The 15,776-nt window shown below is 43.4% G+C and overlaps 2 protein-coding genes across 2 annotated transcripts; one reads left to right on the top strand and one right to left on the bottom strand.

Annotated features, from left to right (window-relative positions):
• Positions 5,486 to 9,643, top strand: LOC8078706 (E3 ubiquitin-protein ligase RGLG2). Its single transcript, XM_002458908.2, has 11 exons — positions 5,486 to 6,061; positions 6,598 to 6,682; positions 6,778 to 6,918; positions 7,006 to 7,119; positions 7,199 to 7,296; positions 7,676 to 7,755; positions 7,922 to 8,027; positions 8,154 to 8,281; positions 8,377 to 8,575; positions 8,694 to 8,750; positions 8,945 to 9,643. The coding sequence occupies exons 1-11, from the start codon at positions 5,771 to 5,773 to the stop codon at positions 9,023 to 9,025; spliced, it is 1,380 nt and encodes a 459-aa protein (XP_002458953.1). The 5' UTR covers positions 5,486 to 5,770; the 3' UTR covers positions 9,026 to 9,643.
• LOC8078705 (proline transporter 1) lies at positions 12,402 to 15,011 on the bottom strand. Its single transcript, XM_002456768.2, has 7 exons — positions 14,796 to 15,011; positions 14,473 to 14,697; positions 14,040 to 14,134; positions 13,723 to 13,909; positions 13,222 to 13,562; positions 12,902 to 13,132; positions 12,402 to 12,802 (listed from the first exon to the last, which is right to left on the bottom strand). The coding sequence occupies exons 1-7, from the start codon at positions 14,893 to 14,895 to the stop codon at positions 12,653 to 12,655; spliced, it is 1,329 nt and encodes a 442-aa protein (XP_002456813.1). The 5' UTR covers positions 14,896 to 15,011; the 3' UTR covers positions 12,402 to 12,652.

The following is a 15,776-nucleotide window of genomic DNA, read 5'->3' as shown; positions in this document are numbered from 1 at the left end:
GCTGAAAAAATACGCATGCGCCTTTTGTTTTCCTACAATGGCCGCACACAGGAGAGACAATGTAGTCGACTAGTATAGACGACGCGTAGTTGAATGTTCTCCTGATGACGTTGCCTATGTGGAAGATAAGATGACGCGTCTACGTGTGTTCCTTCATTTCTTTTTGACCTGCAGCAAGTGAGAATGTGGGTATTTTGCGTGTCTAGAATACGTACATGTCACTTGTCGAGACTTACGCCCTTGCTGTACCTGTATATACATAGACGTTACGTAGACCCATCAATGCGCCAAATGTATCGGGTCTCAACTCACTGGAAAAAATTAGTCATTTTCATGTAAAAAAAGTCGTTTGTGTAAGCTATATTGCATACTACATTACAACCTCTAATTTTGTTCTTATAAGTCAAACTCTTCTAACTTAAGAGAAACTTACATAAAAGCTGAAAAACAAACATACATCAAATTAATTTCATTAAATTGACTATGACAAACTTTTTTTTTTTGCAAAAGCACCTGACAAAACTTTTTGAAGGGCTCGGTGGGGGAATCCTCCACCTATTTTTTCTCTTTATTGAAGTAAAAGAAGTATAGGGTGCACGAGCTGTGCTTACAAAGAGTCTGACTTGTTCACTTGGCTACAAAGTCATGGCTGAAAGTATTATTCGTTGATTTATTATGAGAGAGAAATATTATTGAATGACTGGTAAAATCGACAGATAAACTTAAGAAAACATATTATTGTAAAGCTCAAAAGAAAAGAGGCGAAGAAAACTAATGGATATTCTCTAACCATTGTCTTAAAGAGCCAGAAAGGCTAGATTTGGCGTTGATACATGCAGCGCCTGACAAACTTGAGAGAACCGATCCTTGATTTCATCACACCTTTGCAACTATGATTAATATCGTAGCCAATGTGTTCTTTGAATAAGACCTGGAAAAGATATTTGAGTCGGCATTTATCCAAAACCCATCTCTAACTAGCCATAAGGTCCACAAATGGCTACGCCACCTGCCCACCTGTTAATAACAACGTCTTATTTGATCTATACCTTTGTTTGTGTCAATTATGAAAGATATCCGTTACATTTAAAAGGGGTTTGAGACCCAAAACAAGATGTATCACCCACAAAAGAACTTAGCATACCTATTCCGAAACACGAATTAGGTCTTGTTTAGATCCTAGGGTCTAACTTTAGACTATTGAGCTCTTGAGGTTCTAAGGCCTTGTTTAGTTTCAAAAATTTTTAGGAAATCGACACTGTAGTAATTTCATTTGTATTTGATAAATATTATCCAATCATAGACTAACTAGACTCAAAAGATTTGTCTCGTCAATTTCGACCAAATTGTGCAATTAGTTTTTATTTTCGTCTATATTTAATACTTCATGCATACGTCTAAAGATTCGATAATGACGGGAAATCTGTAAAATTTTGCAAAATTTTTTGGGAACTAAACAAGAGGCCAAAAAATATTGTCAAAAGTTTAGCCAACTATCACCAAAAAAAGACTATCCAAACAGGACCTAGAGACCAAAGTGTTTATAGCTGAGGGGCACCATGTGAACAAACCGTGAAAGATATGAAAGACTAGAACAAGAACCAGTAGAAGGGACAGAAGCCTAGCTTTGAAGTAACATCATCCTCGAGAAAGTAGGTATATACGCGTAAAATCGTGGAAGTAGCCGCATAAAATTCCGCCCTTGAGAAGCTTTGGGGTCCAGGACCAGGCTCAACAAGCGCGTCAACGCATTCTTTCTTTTGGACGACCATCTACACAAGCAGACAATCGCAAGTTGCTGAGATATGATGGTGATGAAATGGCAATTTCACTACTCAGAAACTTCAGAAGCTTCGTTGGAAGATAAGGCAGCACGTTGACGGGACCGGACCTGTCTACCTCAGGCGGCGGTGTCAAACGTTTCTCTCCCTCTGGAAACAAACAAGAAGTAAAAGCCTCGGATACCCAGATAATCCAGCCAGGCTTCTAGAGCCCGAGGATCCAACTTGAGGACTTGTTGAGGCAAGCGCGTGCGCCGCCTCGCGACGTGGTCGTGGTGAGACTCCACCCCTCTCTCTCTCTCTCTGTCTCTGGTGCAAACTGCAGAAGCGACCGCGTGATCCTGATTGCATCCTCACCCGTCATCAGCCACACACTTCAGCCGTCACCCCTTGCGCGCGCGTCGTGGCCTACGTGGGGGGTTGCGCGCGACGACCGCGACGGCACGTAACCCGGCCCGGTGAGACGGCGACTACCACGTGTCGTCTGCGCCGCGCCACACACAGGTGGGTTGCCCGCCCGGCGCGGCGGCGCCCACCACCCGTGTGAGTATGATCCCAAAGGCGCATCACTTTTCAGGTTGCTTCCACGGACGTGTATCCTGCGGCAGCAAGCCTGCCAAGCAACTGCCTCCGATACAGCACTTATCAGCCGCGGATCGGAGTTTCCGGGTCGTTTCCTTCTCCAACCTGCAAAACTGGCCAGCCTAACGCAGCATTAAATACCTGTTCTTCTTCAGACGAGACCATCAATTAGTTGTTGAAGGTGTATAGACGAAAGAGCATGTAGCCTAGTGATTGCAAGTGATTTAATAGCAAATTTAAGTTATCAGTTTGACTGAGTGAATTCAAGCGGATAAAAACAAATCCTCCCTTCAAGTTGAAGCATGAGGATTTCCTTCGCCAACAAAATTAAGGGCCTTGTTTGGTTTGCTTTTGTTGTGATTCTTTTTAACTCCCGTGTTTGGACACATACATAAAGTGCTAAATATATATATTATTTACAAAACTAAAAACGTAGCCAAAAAATAATTTGTGAGACGAATCTTTTGAGTCTAATTAGTCTATGATTAAACACTAATTGTCAAAGTGTTTGGTTCAAGAAAATGTCTTAGATGATGATGGTATTTGGTTCACAAAAAATATTCCAAAACCATTCTCCTAGATGGGATGAGTGCTCTACGCGTGAGGGCGAACAGAGGATGATGAAAGGTAGTAGAAAAAAAAAAGAAAAGGTTGATAGATGGCCCCCGTGTGTGGCCTTGTTTACTTTCAAAAAAATTTGCAAAATAGGAATAGTAGCACTTTCGTTTGTATTTGACAAATATTGTCCAATTATAAACTAACTAGGCTCAAAAGATTCGTCTCGTCAATTTCGACCAAATTGTGCAATTAGTTTTTATTTTCATCTATATTTAATACTCCATGCATACGTCTAAAGATTCGATGTGACAAGGAATCTGAAAATTTTTGCAAAATTTTTAGAGAACTAAACAAGGCCTGTCTGATCCCACTTCCTGACCAAATAACAGACATGAATGTTCTCGTCTCTCTCAACCAAAACACTAGACAGAACCCTCCCATTATTCAAAATCAAGATAGGTTCATCCCATCTCATATTGTCTATCAACCAAACACTACTTAAGCTCTTATGTCATGTTTGGATCTATTAGCTGCTAATAATTAGCTAACTGATTTTAAGTAGTGAAAGGCTACTAATTAGACTTATTTGGATTGAAGGAGCTAATTATTAGCGGCTAATATGAACTGCTTGGATCAATAGGACCGTAGTACAAGAGGAATTGACCTCATAAATGTTCCTCCACCACGTTATCTAATATTTCTTAAGTATAAGCGCGTAGTACTAACTCTTTTTCTGGTGGTGGTGATATTGCTGTATCCATAAATGTTCACTCCATCACGTTATCTAGTTTCTTACGGGCTAAGTATATAAGCGCGTAGTATTCCCTCTTTCTGGTGGTATTGCTGTATCTTTGAATGTACGCAGTGTCGTATCGGACACCTCCTGAGTCTCCTCTGACTGATTCTATCCATACCAGCACTTCAGCAGTATGACATATGTGTCCGCCGTACCATTGCAGTCATTCGCTTAATTGGACAATTATCTAAAACGCGCTGTTGATGAAGTATAGTATAATAATACTCCTATACGTGTGCCCTTGACGACGTACCATTGCTTCGGTACAGGTGACATCAAACGGCCAAATGCAAGTAGTTAGGGGTTAGTTTCCTCTCATCAACAAAAAGAACAGTGCTCCTACTTGTCATACTTAAGTTTAAGATTGTACATTGACCTAAATTAAGTAGGTTGACAGACTTGAAGACTAATATAATACTACTGCAGACACAAAGACTTGCCTCAATACCGGCCCAAGTCGTCTCTAAATGATTATACATAAACCAGTCACCTTACCGGGTTGCATTATTTATAGTTCATATAATACATCAAGTGATATTCAAATTATTTTAGACAGTGAAATTTGACCTGTATTAGCAGGTTTCGCTGTCCAAAATGTCTTCTAATTATAACCATATACTTAATACTATACTAGCAAATATATTCATAACGGAATGTATAACTTCTCATATATCACCTAGATAACCACGTCTCTCTTCTGGTCCAGATTCAATAGGAGACCGTTGCTGCCGTTTTAGATTGGAGATGTTATTTTTGCGCTGGATTTGGACTATTGAAAACATGTAGATGATAGTAGTAAACATTTACACGAGAGAGAGAAAGAGAGAGTGACGTGTGATAGAACAAGGTAACATGTAAAAAGGTAAAGAAGAATAATTATTCTAATATTATATTAGATATATAGATATAGATTGCTTGTATATATATTACGAATCCAAATAGACAATTACTACGAAAACAGATTGAGTGAGCACCAATAAGACATGTAGCACATGGATATGGATCAACCGGATTCTTAAAAGGATCCGATGCCATGCAAACACGCAATCATTGAACTGAACCACGTGAAAGATCAACATGGGACAGGATGAGTACACTTTGCTAGGGAATCATGGCAAATTCCCAAGGATCATGTCTCTCAATGGATGCTAGCTACTCATCCAACTCTCCGTGACCAGAAAATACACAAAAGAATTCGCTGAAAAGACGCTAAGCCGTGATGCATTAAGATTCGTACTTTCCACGCAACCGTTATCCTACATATACAGGATGGAAAAAGTTCCCTTTCTCTGCACGTGTTATACGCAGCGGGGCCAAGGCCGAAGCTTTTTCCACGCTGGGCTGCAGGTCCACGAGTGCTTCGTCCTTCTCTTTCTACAACCGGCGTGTGGCCCCAGACCCACCCTACGTCATATATTAACCCCAATTTGTCCAGCCCGTGATCTCCCCGGTGAAAACAACTTCCCCACAAAAAGTTCTTGCGAGTTCCAACTCGTTTAGGCCTTGTTTAGTTTCTAAAAATTTTCAAAATTCCCCGTCACATCGAATCTTGCGGCACATGCATGAAGCATTAAATATAGACGAAAATAAAAACTAATTACGCAGTTTATCTGTAAATCGCGAGACGAATCTTTTGATCCTAGTTAGTCTATGATTGGATAATATTTGCCACAAACAAACGAAAGTGCTACAGTAGCAAAATCCAAATTTTTTTCTCAAACTAAACAAGGCCTTAGCCAACCAGCTCAGCAGCGCGCGCGGCTGCGGCTCTGCGGCCCCGCCTGTGCCAAATCCAAACGTGACTGACGGTCGCCGGAGGAAGGAGACACGAAGCTCACCGCCCTTCGCCTCTCCTTACAATCTCGCAAGGCGGCGTCCGACGTCGGTAGCCGCTTTCCCACATCTGGTCTCCTTCGCCGCCGCCGCCTATACTCCTGTAGAAATACTCCCAGGGAGGAGGGCGGTTGCTGCTTCTTGTTCGTGTTCCTTCGCCCGCTGCACGCGGGATCCATTTGACCGAGCGACCCACCCACCCACACACCGAGAGCCGGCCATGGGAAACCACAGCTCGCGAGACGGGAGCAAACACGGGCGGCGCCAGCCCTCCTTCCAGCAGCAGTCGTCGGCGCAGTGGGGCGCCGGGGGAGGGTACTACGCCCAGGACCCGCGCGCCGACTACTACGGCGCGCCGGGGTCACAACAGGGAGGAGGGTACGCCGCGCCGTACCCGGCCCCGGCGTACCAGCCCACCGCTGCCGCTGCTCCGGCGCCGCAGGCCGCGAAGCCGCGGCAGCTGGACCGGCGGTACTCGCGGATTGCCGACGACTACCACTCAGTGGACCAGGTACGCGTGCGATTGCTATGTCATTGGTAATTCGTAGCGGGGTCTTGGATCTTAGTTACAGTGGAAGCAGTGGATCGGCTCGATTTGAACTTCCCGTTCGCTTGCTTACGCCTTGTTTGGATCTATGGGGTCCCTTGTTTTCCTTACTTGCTGAGAAGTTTAAGGAACATGACCGATCTGTGCTTCGTAGTTTCTCAATCTGCAGTCGATTAAAATTTCAAAGGAAGATTTAAGATGACGATGGGGGCTCTGCAAATTCTGATATAGAACATGGTGGTTCTATTTGTTAGCCAACCATCAATTACTGTTCATGAATCATGAAGGATTCATTCATGCACACGAAAGTAGATGTTAGTGCAGGGTTAGTGCTCACAGCTCATTGGAGGAATAGACAATATTTTTTTGTAAGGTTGGCAACTTGGCAATATTGAAGGCATTTGGGTAGTGGTGTTAGGTTAGAGTTGCTCGGTTGGCAACATTTCAGTTATGCTACCCCTGGACTATCTTTCTGAAGACCAAACCTTTCCCTTTTGCAGGTTACTGATGCTCTAGCTCAAGCAGGACTTGAATCATCAAATCTTATTGTCGGCATTGATTTCACAAAGAGCAATGAATGGACAGGTTAGCACTTATTAACTGTTTGTTTGTTTGGTTGCCATACAGTTTGATGAAATGCCTCACCTCCTGATGCTAATGATTTTCTTTCCTTCTATCAGGCAAATTCTCTTTCCATGGGCGTAGTCTACATCACATTAGTAACACACCAAATCCGTATGAACAAGCCATCTCGATTATTGGGCGAACACTATCGAAATTTGATGAAGATAATTTGATTCCATGTTTCGGATTTGGAGATGGTAATGATTTCATTCACGGTTGACTGTTTGTTACACTATTTGATAATGTCTCTAAATCCTAATTCACCATGCACTTTTTTCTTTCAGCATCAACACATGATCAAGACGTCTTCTGTTTCTCTCCTGACGAGAGACCTTGCAATGGATTCGAAGAAGCTCTTGATCGTTATAGGGAACTTGTACCACATTTGCGCCTAGCTGGTAAGCTGCTATGCCTTGTTCATCCATATAATTGGATTGTTCATATGTTCCGTCGTTTGTTTACACTAATTCTTAACAGGACCAACGTCCTTTGCACCAATCATTGAGATGGCTATGACCATTGTGGAGCAAAGTGGCGGGCAATACCACGTCCTATTGATAATTGCAGATGGGCAGGTACCATGTTAACTCTTCTTGTTGGGATGTTATGCAACTAATTTGATGGCTGTGAATGCTCTATCCTTTTTTAAGTCATTTTTTCTTACCTGTATATTGCCATTACCCATATCTAGCTTGTCGGTACATGCAACAAAGAAATAGAATTTTGTTCTTAAAATGAAGCATTTATATCTGTTTGAATTGTGTTCTCTCTGATGCCTTTTACTTGTACTCTCCCTTTTTCCCTTAGTATGCAAGTATGAGTCCTCTAGTCAGTAGTGGGTAGTGACAACAGCAACCTTTGGCTGAATAGTTCACATTTGCTGTTATTGTGTAATTCGTTGGTGTATTGCTTGGCTGAATAGTTCTCTCTTGTTAATTTGTATATTATGTTCAGGTTACAAGGAGTGTAGATACTGCATCTGGACAGCTGAGTTCGCAAGAGCAAAAGACTGTTGATGCCATTGTGAAGGCTAGGTAACACACGCATAAATGTCCTTCATTACCTTGTTTCAAAATACTCTTACTGAAATGGTGTCTTGACATTTACTTAGAGCTACGGCATCATCATGTTTCATAATTTTCCTGGCCTCCTGTGTCAGAAACACTTCTGATTGTTTCAGCTTTTGTCTTTTGTCTGCAGTGAACTGCCTTTGTCAATTGTGTTAGTAGGAGTTGGTGATGGCCCCTGGGACATGATGAAGGAATTTGATGACAACATTCCTGCTCGAGCTTTTGACAATTTCCAAGTAAGTTGACGTGGAACCTAATAGCTCATGTCTGAGATGATTGATGCCAGTGTGCCACTAAACATTTTGTGTTTTTTGTATGATGAATTCTGTTTCCCTAACATTGAGAATTTATTGCTTGTCTAGTTTGTAAATTTTTCAGAGATAATGTCCAAGAACATGGCACAATCAAGGAAAGAGGCTACATTTGCTCTTTCAGCATTGATGGAGATACCACAACAGTATAAAGCAACCGTGGAATTAGGAATTTTAGGGTATGTTTTCTTTTCCTGAATCATATCCTCATTCTTGCTTTGATTATTTGTTCATTCTAATTGCCTACTGACTTGTCTCAATGTGCTGCAAGCAGTCGCCGCTCTTTCAAGTCTCCTGATAGAGTTCCTCTGCCTCCCCCTACTGGAAGCTATGATGCTTATTCCTATTCATCTAAAAGCTTTAGTAAACCAACCACCTACCCGCAGAGCTCTTCATCCGCATCACCCTATCCTCACTATGAAACTCCACATACAGCCACCCCAGTCGCGCCCTCGTCCACTTATGACAACCAGGTACAACTTCATGCGCCCAGACAATATATTTTATTCTGCTTGATCTCTGTGTTATGTGCCTCTTAGAGGTATCTCTGCAGCATTTGTCTCTGACCATCAACATGTATCTGCCTTCTAGGTCTGTCCTATCTGCCTTGTGAACCCCAAAGACATGGCGTTTGGCTGTGGACACCAGGTGAATCACCTACTTCTGTCTTTTCTTGTGTTACAGTTGATCTACACCTTTTCTTATGAGGACTAGTATGCCAGTGCTGTTTTTCTTAAGATGCTAAAATAGATTAGTGCCTTGTTGGACGAGTCATTTTCAGTTATGGAAGTGTGTTCAAACGTCAGCTTCATATACTTATCTAACAATGATATTCTTTGCAGACTTGCTGTGACTGCGGACAGAGTCTCGAGTCGTGCCCAATCTGTCGCACTCCCATCACTACAAGGATAAAGCTATACTAGCAAGTAGTGGTTTGGATCATTGCCAATGGGTGGTATACTGGAGCCACCCTGGTTCACACTAGAGGATCGGGACAGCATGTCCCATTTGCAATCGGAACGCTGGAACGGCACTCTATAGATCGATTGGATCTAAGGACTGCAGGGACAAGCAGCATGGATCGATTGGAGCCGAGGATTGCGGGGCCGTTGATGCATCGCTCAGGGTTGTCCGGTATTCATATCCACCAGGAATGATCCGAATTGCAGCTTGCCAAAAAAAAAATTATAAACGAGAAGAAAAAAAGAGGAAAACACAAAAAAGTTGTGGTGTGGTGGAGCAGACAGTTGCGTGTAGGGCCATGACACGCAACTCAGCTTGGTGCCTTGGTTACTTATCTAACCTGCAACTCTAGTTGTACATACCGGAATTCGTGCCTATCTGGACTTCTGACGTCAGATTTAGAGGATTCTTTATTTGTGCCCGTGCTTTTAGTATTGCCCGAGATATGTTGATTTGTTCTTTGCTTGCAATTGTGTAAAAAAAAAAAAAAATTCAATCCGCATTTTTTGGTGAATCGAAAAAATGGTGCTTGGTAGGTGTGTTCCGAGTCTGCTCGGGCAGCCTCGTAGCTTCATCTATGTTTGAGCGCACGGTCATCATGGAACAATGGGTGCTCTCTTGAGTTCTTACTTGATATGCTAGTGCTTCTGATCATGTTTTTAAAAAAAGATTTTAGAGTTTGATCTCGACAGCCCTGTCAGCTGGCGTGAATTTGTTGCACGACTACGAGCTGGCAATGGCATGGGGGCACTGCATGGTTTTGAGGCCAGGGCACTGCGGGTTGGGAAACCCCCGAGTTTCTTTGAACCCGTTTCGTTGCAGTGCGTGTCACGTTCGGCTTTGTTACATGTCCGCGAAGAAGTAGTGGTAAACCCTGACGTTACCGTGTGGCGACCAAGATGACACGCCCCAGTGCCAAATCCTGCTCTATCTCCCGCCGTTCTCCTCGTTGATCTGCATCACGCACCATCAGACTTACCAAGTCTGCAAACCGCGTCCCAGCCATGATTAATTATATAGCTAAACAAACAATGCTCGTCCTCAAGGCAGGACGGTTTTTCTTGCTAACACAGGAGGGCAAAAATGGCTCGTTTAACTTAGCAAGGTTGGACAAGGTAAGGCAAGCAAAGTGAGACAAGGCTGGTAAAGAAACCAAGCTTATCCTAGGCTATGTGTAGCCAATCTGGAAGAATGAGATCAAGTCGTCGGCGCGAGAAAGTGATCGTTGAGGGTGAATTGCCAAGGATGATAAGGAAATGAGAGCACTCCGGCCACTTGCTAAAGTTGCGGGTTGTGAGATGGAGGACAACGGAGGACTAGACTCCAACAAATGTTCTGGACAACAATGGTCTGAGCATGGAGGTTATTAACGACAACGACAGTCTCGTGAAGAAATAGGGTGCTGCTAGGCTCGCTCGGTAATAGCACGCTTGAGAGCAATGTGTGCAAGGGTAGGCCGGGCACGATTGGCAGCCGCGCCGCGCTCACGAGTTGCATTGGAACCTTGGAGGCCTTGGCCCAAGTGTGGGCAGAAATCGACTTAAGCCCAATACTGTTGCCCTGTTTGGAACACACGGTTTTTTCCTGTTCCTTTGTTTTTTTTCTGCAAAATTGAACTGACTCATGTGAAATTCTTGCATGATTCATGTAAAATTCTTGCGTTCCAAACAGAAATTTTTTTATCCAAGCCTGCTTTTGGTATCGCCACGGTCTTAAGGGCCAAGCTAAATAAAATGTTATATATTTCACCCCCAATAGTATTGGACACCTTTTTTCCTTTTGTTTCTAAAGAAATAATTAACTGCACAAAACTATAGAGTGGTAATCAAAGTTTCAACAAATTATATATCTATAAGTTCACTATTGCAAAACAAAATCGTTAGCTCATCCTATCCCACCTTGCAATTGGCTCGGCCTCAGGTAGATAATGGGAAATAGCATCTAGCTTCATGTAAAAAAATAAAGAATCACACCACTTTATTACAGTTGAACACCATAAACTAGACAAATTAAGTTTACAAATTTATCAAATCCTAGTTTTGAAAGTAAAGGACCATCTGAAAGAGGCAAACAATCACATCAGTTTCTCAAAGCCTGGGTCACAATCTTTTTCCATTTCTCACATAATTGTAATTAGGCCCCGAACCAAAACTAATAATGTGTTTTCCTCGGCAGTAGCCCTGTTTGTGGTCCCATCATTTTTTTTCAAAAGCGTGCAATGGCATGTGTTTCATTAAGTGTAAGATGGTTTGTGGTCCCATCATTGCAAGTTAACTTTGATTTGCCAGGTGATGGAGGTGTCGAGTCAAGGGCAAACTCTAGAAACGAAGTATGCATGCTCAACAAAACGATGCAACATAATCTATGATAAAAAATGGAAAAGAATCCACTCTTGAAACTACTAGCAAAAACTATAAGCCGAGATCAAAATAAAGTCAATGACATGAAACCAAACTAGGATTCCAATGCGACGGCAAAGATGTGATCATTTCCTGAGGTGGTGAGTGGATGCTGCGCATGGCTTAAGAACGATATTACTCTGATACCATGTGAGAGTAAGAATATACTGGGAATATTGGATTTTTTTATAATGTGTAATAGCTAAATCTTACCAGATGTCTATCATATACTCTATCATAGGCCAAAAAAAAGACGAAAGGGAAAACTCATAAGTCATAAACCACCGGTGTATGCGTGGTTGAACCATTGAATCCTCTTTATTTCGTTTCTTTTGTTAGATAATAAGTTAATTTCAACAACAAAAATGATACTTCATCTAATCACTTGACTCGGACGTAAAAAGTAAATAAGTTATTTTTAAAACTTGTTTAAAATGCCAAACAAACATGATTAGAGGTATTGTGATTTAAGTGTTATGATGATATATTTCATGTTCAGTTGTTGCATTAGATTATTTTAAAACACAAAAGTAATGGTACACAATTACCATGGTTCATATCTACAAGCCCATCAACAAACCGGTGATGGTAACTACGAGGAATTGACGATAGTCTAAGGTTTAAGTAGAAGTGATAAGGTCGTAGATGCGAACCTTCTAGTGATATACCATGGAAGCATGGTACATATACAAGATTGAACTAAATACACAATAATTGATTAATAAACTTGAGGGCGATTACATATATATATATATATATATATAGGCATGAGCTTGAGAGCCCAATAAGATTAGTTAGGGTCAAGCATACCACTCTAAGGCCCACGTAACACACGTGTGAGACAAAAGGCTAGAGACATGATACGTACGTATGTTTATAACTCTAACACCATTCTCTTGGTACTTGCAAGAAATAGGCACGTGGAGTACGTCACATGTGGCGTTTAAAAGAGCACCTCACGAGTTGTCTTTAAGCTCGCATTAATTAAGAACAGAGATCTTTGTTTTGAGGAGGTGGTCCACCACAATAAGCTCATTTCTAAATTTCGATAGGATGACTACATGATGCTTATTGATCATGCATGTGGTCGTCCTTACCAAACATGAGGTGACCCTTTCATTCCTCACCAAAACAAAAAAAAAATTGAGAAGTGGCAATATCACCTAATCGTGTTTTTTGGACTCCTTACTACATGTCAGCGAAGAAGTGGTAGATCCTAGCATTGTTGAAGATCAGACGAACGGCGGCGGCGGTGGTAGCGACGCAGAGAACCGAGGAGAAAACGATGATCCCCCAATGCCAAAGTCTGTTACATCTCCCGCCGCTCTTCCCTTTGATCTGCAACACGTGTATGGTGCCATCAAACTAATCACTCAATGCAAGTATCCCGTTCTGCATGCATATTATATATATAATGTGCCAGCAGGTTGTTGTTACCTTGAGGATGGCCATGCTAGGGAACGTGAAGGTGAGCGGGACGAGCGCGAAGGAGCCGACGAGGTTGACGAAGTCCCCCATGAACGGGAACAGCGCGGTGACGAAGACGTTGAAGCCGAAGACGAGCCCCCGCGCGCAGAGGCGTCGCGTGAGGTTGTACCGGGAGAACATGCCCTCGTCCAGCCGCTGCAGCCGCGTGTCCATCGCCTCGTGGATCGGCACCGTGAACAGCTGCGCAACACGTCCACCGGCACCGGCCTCTTTGTCAGCTATCGGCGGCGCACGTACGTGAAGTTAAAGAAGCTATCCTGCGTACGTACGTGTTGGGAGACGATGCTCTGCAGGAAGGCGGTGGCGTTGATGAGCACGGCGGCCCACCTTGGCCCGCCGAGCTCGTTGGGGAGGTACTCCGACACCGCCGACCCGTACGCCCAGTACCCCGCCACGCTGATGCCGTAGTACCCCGCGGCGCCGGCGGTGTACTGCAGAAGCAGCGCCCGCCGCATGCCGCGCACCGCCGGCTCCCGCACCGTCGACTGTATCTCCGGGAGCAGCCCGGACGTGTTGCAGACGACGATGGCGGCGACGGCGCCCAACGCGTTGAACACCTTCTCGGCTTGGGTCCCATGGACGTTGTAGTCCTTCTGCTTGTTCGATTTCCCTATCGAGAAAACGACGACAGCAGAGCTGGTAATTAATTTTGTTCTCTCGATACTCGAATATAAATGGATTCAAACGCAGATCGCAAATTCGCAACAACCGAGATAGGATAGGATAGGATAGGATAGATAATGGAAGAGATTAACGGCGGCGGCGGTCACCATCTCTGATGAGGATAGCCAGCAGAGCGACGTCGTAAGCTAATGTCAGCGCGGCCGACGTGGCGAGCCAGTTCCTCATGGCAGAAATCGTGGGCACGAAGTAGGCGAAGGCGAAGTAGATGAATCCCGTCGCGGTGACGAACCACTGCAGCCTGGCAGGGGTGTGGGTAAACTCGCTGTTGATTGCCTGGTTAATAATTAACCACGAGTAGTTCTGAGGGGTTAATATAAGCTGGCTGCTGATTCCTATATGTATTTATTTTAACTATAAGAGTATATCTGAATACACTGGTCAGACAGATATAGTTTGTAGTTACCTTGAGTGCTCTTGCTCCTAGTAGAATGAAGCCCATGTTGCACAGAAGTAGAGTGGTGAACTGCAGGAACCAAGTGATGTAGTACATGTTCCTCCCTTCAGAACAAAGCGTATAAAAAGACAAACACATGAGGTTTTAGTTTTGTCGTCCTATGTCAAACTAGTCTAACTAACGACAAGTATACCTATATATACGTAGCACATCAAAGTAGTTTCGTTAAATCAAATCGCTTGAAATATGCATTGATAATAATACATTTATTTGTCCTGAAATTATTATTACCAACTATAAATTTGAGTAAAGTTGGAGAAGTTCTACTTATATAGTACAAAACAAACACAGACGTACAATCAGAAATTAAGTGAGTAGCTTTGCAAAATTTCCTCCCGGCCCGCCTGTATATGATGGACAAATTAGCTAGGTGCGTACGTACCGAATACGAAGCCCATGAGGTCCCTGTAGCGAATGAACCTCTGTCCGTCGACGAAATGGAGGCCGGCGAGGAGCCAGTTGGCGTACCATGCGGCGGCGCCGACGAGCAGCAGGCAGGCGACGCCCCATGCCCAGCCCAGGGGCACCATCATGAGGTTGGAGAAGCTGAGCACGTAGGCGCAGTTGAAGCCGATCACCATCAGCAGGCCCACCTGCTGCCACGAGTCTGCACGCGGGCAACAACCAGCATACGAAATTACGAATACGATTTAGCTGAATCGCGTCAGAAAATTCAGTGCATGTTTCAATTGCCGGTTCATGTACCTGTGTCCACCGCATGAGCAGTAGCCGGGATGCTGTAGCCGCTGCCATGCTTGAGCTGTTGGCCTGCAGCTTCAGTGTCCATTGAAGACGAACCAGCCATTGCTCCTCTATCTCTGCTTGTCACCTGCTGGTTCCAAATGAGCTAAGCTTGCACGACCCAGGAGGGACATGGCTCAACACGCTGCATTTATAGCCGATACGGCGATGCATATATGGACAGGCATGGTAACGAAGATGCGAAAGCCACGATGCCGATTCGTCAACATAAAAAAAAGAGAGGCTAATTTTCCACTGATGATAAGCTATCCAAGCTAGAAAAGAAAAGAAAAAAGCTGATATATCACCACCAACGCCTTTGGTTTCGAAAGTTGAGGCACTAGAGCTCCCATAGACGACATAGCAATAGCAACAAGAGGAGCTTGTGTATCGGTTGCGATTTCGTTCTCTCCTCCGGTCGGTCTCCACACACACCCCCACTGCTGCGCGCCGGCGCCTCATCAGTGTCTGTAACGTCGTCGTGACTCGTGCGTGCTGCTGTTACGTAGGAGCAGTGTCGTAACCCTCGGTGCCAACTTGGCCCTTGTTTAGTTTCTTCTAAATTTTGTAAAATTTTACAGATTTCTCGTCACATTAAATCTTATGGTACATATGTGAAACATTAAATATAGATTAAAAAATAATTAATCACACAGTTTGTCTGTAATTTACTAGACGATTTTTTTAACACTAGTAAATTTATAATTAGATAATATTTGTCAAGTATAAACAATCTATTTTGCAATTTTTTTACAAACTAGACGATTTTTTTAACACTAGTAAATTTATAATTAGATAATATTTGTCAAGTATAAACAATCTATTTTGCAATTTTTTTACAACAAAACAGGCCCTGCTCGCCTCTCCTAGCGTCGGCCGTCCCCTTCTTTTCCGTGTCCGTTAGCTGGCCTTGTTTAGTTATAATTTTTTTTTGAAAATAAACAC

The sequence above is a fragment of the Sorghum bicolor genome, chromosome 3, assembly GCF_000003195.3.
Source record: "Sorghum bicolor cultivar BTx623 chromosome 3, Sorghum_bicolor_NCBIv3, whole genome shotgun sequence".
NCBI lineage: Eukaryota > Viridiplantae > Streptophyta > Magnoliopsida > Poales > Poaceae > Sorghum > Sorghum bicolor.
This window is presented reverse-complemented; position numbering and strand designations above follow the sequence as displayed.

Coding starts and splice junctions, on each gene's coding strand:
- LOC8078706 (XM_002458908.2), top strand. CDS start 5,771: ATGGGAAACCACAGCTCGCGAGACGGGAGCAAACACGGGCGGCGCCAG. Junction 7,297..7,675: donor TGATAATTGCAGATGGGCAG/GTACCATGTTAA, acceptor TATTATGTTCAG/GTTACAAGGAGTGTAGATAC. Junction 8,576..8,693: donor CGTCCACTTATGACAACCAG/GTACAACTTCAT, acceptor TCTGCCTTCTAG/GTCTGTCCTATCTGCCTTGT.
- LOC8078705 (XM_002456768.2), bottom strand. CDS start 14,895: ATGGCTGGTTCGTCTTCAATGGACACTGAAGCTGCAGGCCAACAGCTC. Junction 13,133..13,221: donor AGAGCATCGTCTCCCAACAC/GTACGTACGCAG, acceptor CGTGTTGCGCAG/CTGTTCACGGTGCCGATCCA. Junction 12,803..12,901: donor CTAGCATGGCCATCCTCAAG/GTAACAACAACC, acceptor CACGTGTTGCAG/ATCAAAGGGAAGAGCGGCGG.